This window comes from Gymnodraco acuticeps, unplaced genomic scaffold (genome assembly GCF_902827175.1).
Source record: "Gymnodraco acuticeps unplaced genomic scaffold, fGymAcu1.1, whole genome shotgun sequence".
Classification (NCBI taxonomy): domain Eukaryota; kingdom Metazoa; phylum Chordata; class Actinopteri; order Perciformes; family Bathydraconidae; genus Gymnodraco; species Gymnodraco acuticeps.
In genome coordinates this window covers 702,625-707,507 of record NW_022989883.1, presented here as the reverse complement: position 1 = coordinate 707,507, position 4,883 = coordinate 702,625, and the positions used below count along the sequence as shown (strand labels likewise).

Genomic DNA, 4,883 nt, shown 5'->3' with positions numbered 1-4,883 from the left:
GTTGACCCATCAGATAGTACACACCCACTACTCGACAACCATGTTCATTTTGGAGTGTCTTTTCAGCAGTTATTCATGTAAACCAGTCGTCTGAGTCACTGTTTACAACTCAAAAGGGTGTTAAATCACATTTGGTAATGATTAATGATTTTTGTGTTAATGTAAGGGCAGTTCAAACACACCGTTCAAATTTGACCCCAAAGTAAGAGGGGGAGAAGCGAACACGACATGAGGGTTAAGCAGATATTTTCCACCCTTGTAAAAGTTTATACATCATTTAACCTGCATATAAAACAGTATATCAAGAGATTAGGGCTTTACTAGGCCTCACAGCATCAATCCCTTCCCTTTTTATTTCTCCAATCCTTTTGCTGTTATCGCCTCCCCTCTCTCCAGTGCACCACAGTGTGAGCTGCGCGACGTGCCCTAGTGAGTGACGCTGGACCAATCAGAGGCCGCCATTCCGAAAGTTTACCTTATATGGCTTGAGCCGGGCAACTGACGCAGTATAAAAACCCGCACCCTCAGTTAACGGATTCACTCTGAGCGCCGTCACACACTTGTGCGGGATATCATTTGCCTGAAACCCGGTTCCCTTAAAGCGAAAAGCCCCCCCACCCAAAAAGGTAAGAGACTGAAACATTACTTCCATATTAATACTTTTTAAAACTTGTATTTCAAGTAAGATGGCATTGTTCTTTAACGCAATTGTTTGAAATGGGTCATTTTGAATGGTGGAAAAATGGCAGGCACCACGAGGTCTTTGTCCTGTCATGCACCAACTGTACTGCTAATTAAACTTAAGGATTTAAAAAAGTAATATTAAAAGACATCTACATTTTTGCATGGCTGAGAAAACGCAGTAGCGATCGCAACACACCGCAGACTCGTGATTCTCGCAGGTGCTTTATGGGTGAAGCCGGTTTTATGTTACCTTGGCAGTTAATTGTGGTTTCACAGTGTAATTGCGTTTCTTTTGTATTCCTGTTGGCTGGCTTACTTTAACATTTCCCAGCTTTGAAAAAGGGGGTTTGAGTTGAGGGTCGTCTGGATCCCGGCTGCTCCCTTTGTGCGCCTGATGCGGCGGGGTGTGACCTACTTTAGCATAGTAGCTTAGCCACATCATGCTATCACCGCCCTTCAGACTTACAACTGTTGCCATTTTAAAACTTGAGATAAAACTATTTTTTCCTTTGACACTTTGCTTCCACTTCCTGGGCGTGTAGCAATCCACTTTACCGTCGTTGTATTGAGGCTTCCTCTTAATGGAGGACAAGAATATTGGCCCCTGCAAGAAAAAGAGCATTCACTGATTAATTGGTTGTATAGTCTTATTACGCAATTAGTTCATGTCCTGCCAACTTGCACATGAGAAAAAGAGGAACTGGAGATTGACAAATCATGCACCGTTAAAAAGGCGTGGCCTTCATGAAATGCAGTCATTCATGAGTCAACATATGAGTTCATTATTAAACTTGAGATTTGTTTTACTGCCAATTAAAAACGGTTGAGTGAAAAATGTAGACTTTCCAGTACGCAGTCGTGTCAGATGGGCACTGACTATGACGCAGTAAATCAAATATGTTCTGGTGGCCATTAAAGCTAGTTTCAATTAAGCAACAATGGGAGAGGGGGGGGGGGGATTTAAACTGTATTGAACCGGTAGGGAGTGGTCGCTCGGCCCCGGGTCTCATAATGTCGAATGTTCCTTTTTTTTTTTGCCGTACTCTCTGGCTGCCTGCCATGGCGCCGGTAGCCGCAAAGCTGCTCAAAACCGAGCCATGTCCTTATATGGTAATACCAGAATGCAGAGCCACTTCCTTTTGTCTGGCACTCGGAATGTGGCGCACGGGCTCCACCTAGTGGCAAATATAGTTAACTCCAACTAGTTTGTTAACAGGAAGTGAGAGTGTCAGGAAGCGGAAATGCGACTTGTGACTGTTTTTTCTCTTCTCAAGAAAACGTATGAACATTACTAATACACAAACGTTGAGATCAGGGGTACACATATAAAGTAAACCTCAAATAATAGGTGATATTTCAAATATATATTTGTCAATTACAGTTAGTTTTGGTTCTTAATAGTAGTGCCATATTGCAATTGATACTTAACCATCGTTTCTTTTTCCTCAACAGTTCAGCCATGGATGATGAAATCGCCGCACTGGTTGTTGACAACGGATCCGGTATGTGCAAAGCCGGATTCGCAGGAGACGACGCTCCTCGTGCTGTCTTCCCCTCCATCGTCGGTCGTCCAAGGCATCAGGTGAGGCATTGAGCTCCAAAAGAATAGAGAGAAAATGTAGACTTGATAAGCATTTGCATATGAGATTTATAACCAGCCAGACAATCAGTACACAAGATGATCCTTTATCAGTCCCTATAGGGGAAATTCATGTGTTGCAGTAAAGACCTATATAAGTACAAATATATAAAAAAAGTAAACAGACATGCAAAGCAATACATCGCATGTATTCATGTGCCTGTACTTGGACTTGTAAACTGTATGTCTATCCATGTTGTAGTGCATAATATATATAATCTAACCATCTCTGATGTCTTGATTCCAGGGTGTGATGGTTGGTATGGGCCAGAAGGACAGCTACGTTGGTGATGAAGCCCAGAGCAAGAGGGGTATCCTGACCCTGAAGTACCCCATTGAGCACGGTATTGTGACCAACTGGGATGACATGGAGAAGATCTGGCATCACACCTTCTACAACGAGCTGAGAGTTGCCCCCGAGGAGCACCCCGTCCTGCTCACAGAGGCCCCCCTGAACCCCAAAGCCAACAGGGAGAAGATGACCCAGGTACACACCCTTAACTTTAGCACACACAGAATGTAGCATACTTAGCTTATCCCGTATTATTAGCTATTTAACTCGTAGCCTCATTTCTTCCTGGGTTTCCCTCCATTCCATTCTCACCTGCTCCTTCCTCCCCCTCTCCTCCAGGACTTCTCTCCTATAAGATGATCTATCATCAACAGGTCTCTCTTGACTGTGTGCCTTTTATCTGCACTTGTGTAGCTGAGTTATTAAATCAGCACTACTTTAATAGACATCTGACATGCACAAGTGTGAAGGAATGATGACTTTCTGCACTTTGTTTCTCTACTAACTTTAATCTTAGCCTCACACAATAATGCATGTAGTGAGTGCAGTGGCCACAGAAGTTAAGTACTTTTTTTTATTGTGATTGATTATTAACATGTTCTCTTTTCATTCTACAGATCATGTTCGAGACCTTCAACACCCCCGCCATGTACGTTGCCATCCAGGCTGTGCTGTCCCTGTACGCCTCTGGTCGTACCACTGGTATCGTCATGGATTCCGGTGATGGTGTGACCCACACAGTGCCCATCTATGAGGGTTACGCCCTGCCCCACGCCATCCTCCGTCTGGATTTGGCTGGCCGCGACCTCACAGACTACCTCATGAAGATCCTGACAGAGCGTGGCTACTCCTTCACCACCACAGCTGAGAGGGAAATCGTGCGTGACATCAAGGAGAAGCTGTGCTACGTCGCCCTGGACTTCGAGCAGGAGATGGGCACCGCTGCCTCCTCCTCCTCCCTGGAGAAGAGCTACGAGCTTCCCGACGGTCAGGTCATCACCATCGGAAACGAGAGGTTCCGTTGCCCAGAGGCTCTCTTCCAGCCATCCTTCCTCGGTGAGTCCTGTTAAGTTCCAACTTAACATAACCTGCACTACATCCCTAAAAATAAGGAAAAACCCCTTCTAGTTATCCTGCAGCGACACTTGCTAACCAGTGTTTTGATTCTGCCCTCAGGTATGGAGTCTTGCGGAATCCACGAGACCACCTACAACAGCATCATGAAGTGTGACGTCGATATCCGTAAGGATCTGTACGCCAACACCGTGCTGTCCGGAGGTACCACCATGTACCCCGGCATCGCTGACAGGATGCAGAAGGAGATCACCGCCCTGGCCCCATCCACCATGAAGATCAAGGTGAGCTGAGCCTCTGCCCAGCCAGCACAGTAACATACTGCTCTGTTTGAGTCGGATGAATGCAAAAAGAAATGGTGTCTAATGCATCTTCCCCTTGTCTCTGCAGATCATTGCCCCACCAGAGCGTAAATACTCTGTCTGGATCGGAGGCTCCATCCTGGCTTCTCTGTCCACCTTCCAGCAGATGTGGATCAGCAAGCAGGAGTATGATGAGTCCGGCCCCTCCATCGTCCACCGCAAATGCTTCTAAAAAAACAGACTGTTCCTCCTTCCCCCTCCCCAACCAGACGCCCAACAACTTCAGCTCTGTGCAAAACAACCACACACACATTTCTCATACACACTCAGGCGCAGAGCCTAGACGACCAACTCATTGGCATGGCTTCAGTTATTTTGGCGCTTGACTCAGGATTTTAAACTGGAACGATGAAGGAGACAGTAATGTTTTGGCTAGGTTAAAAAAAAATCACCCCAGGGTTCTGCAGTTGCATCTGGGGACTTAAAAAAAAATGTACATTTTAGTTTTTTCTTTTGAGTCATTCCAAATGTTTGTTAACTGCATTGTTCAGACACATGATTCCAAATGTTAACTGCATTGTTCAGACACGTATTCGCCTCTGTGAAGGCTGCCCAGTGGTTGGCGCATACTTAAACATGGTTGTAGTATCGCTTGTATGTAAATTATGTCTGGGTTTTTTGTACTTTCAGCCTTAAAAATATCTTGGTCCTGTTTAATTTTTTTTGTTTTTGTTATGCAAAACCCAGTCGTGACCTCTTCCCCCTGATGGAGGTTTCATTCCCTGGGGTGGTGGGGCAAAGGGGTCTCTCAGTGATGGGGTGCCAGACCAGCGGGGCCAACCTGTACACTGACTAAACAATCCCAATAAAGTGCACATGTGTTCCGACATGA

At 45.4% G+C, this 4,883-nt stretch overlaps 1 protein-coding gene across 1 annotated transcript; it reads left to right on the top strand.

The window, feature by feature from the left end:
- The first annotated feature begins 476 nt into the window (after positions 1–476).
- LOC117534604 (actin, cytoplasmic 1) lies at positions 477–4,883 on the top strand. The gene is made up of 6 exons (XM_034198846.1): positions 477–626; positions 2,137–2,266; positions 2,571–2,810; positions 3,233–3,671; positions 3,792–3,973; positions 4,080–4,883. Exons 2-6 carry the CDS (start codon positions 2,144–2,146, stop codon positions 4,221–4,223), a joined length of 1,128 nt encoding a protein of 375 aa, XP_034054737.1. The 5' UTR covers positions 477–626; positions 2,137–2,143; the 3' UTR covers positions 4,224–4,883.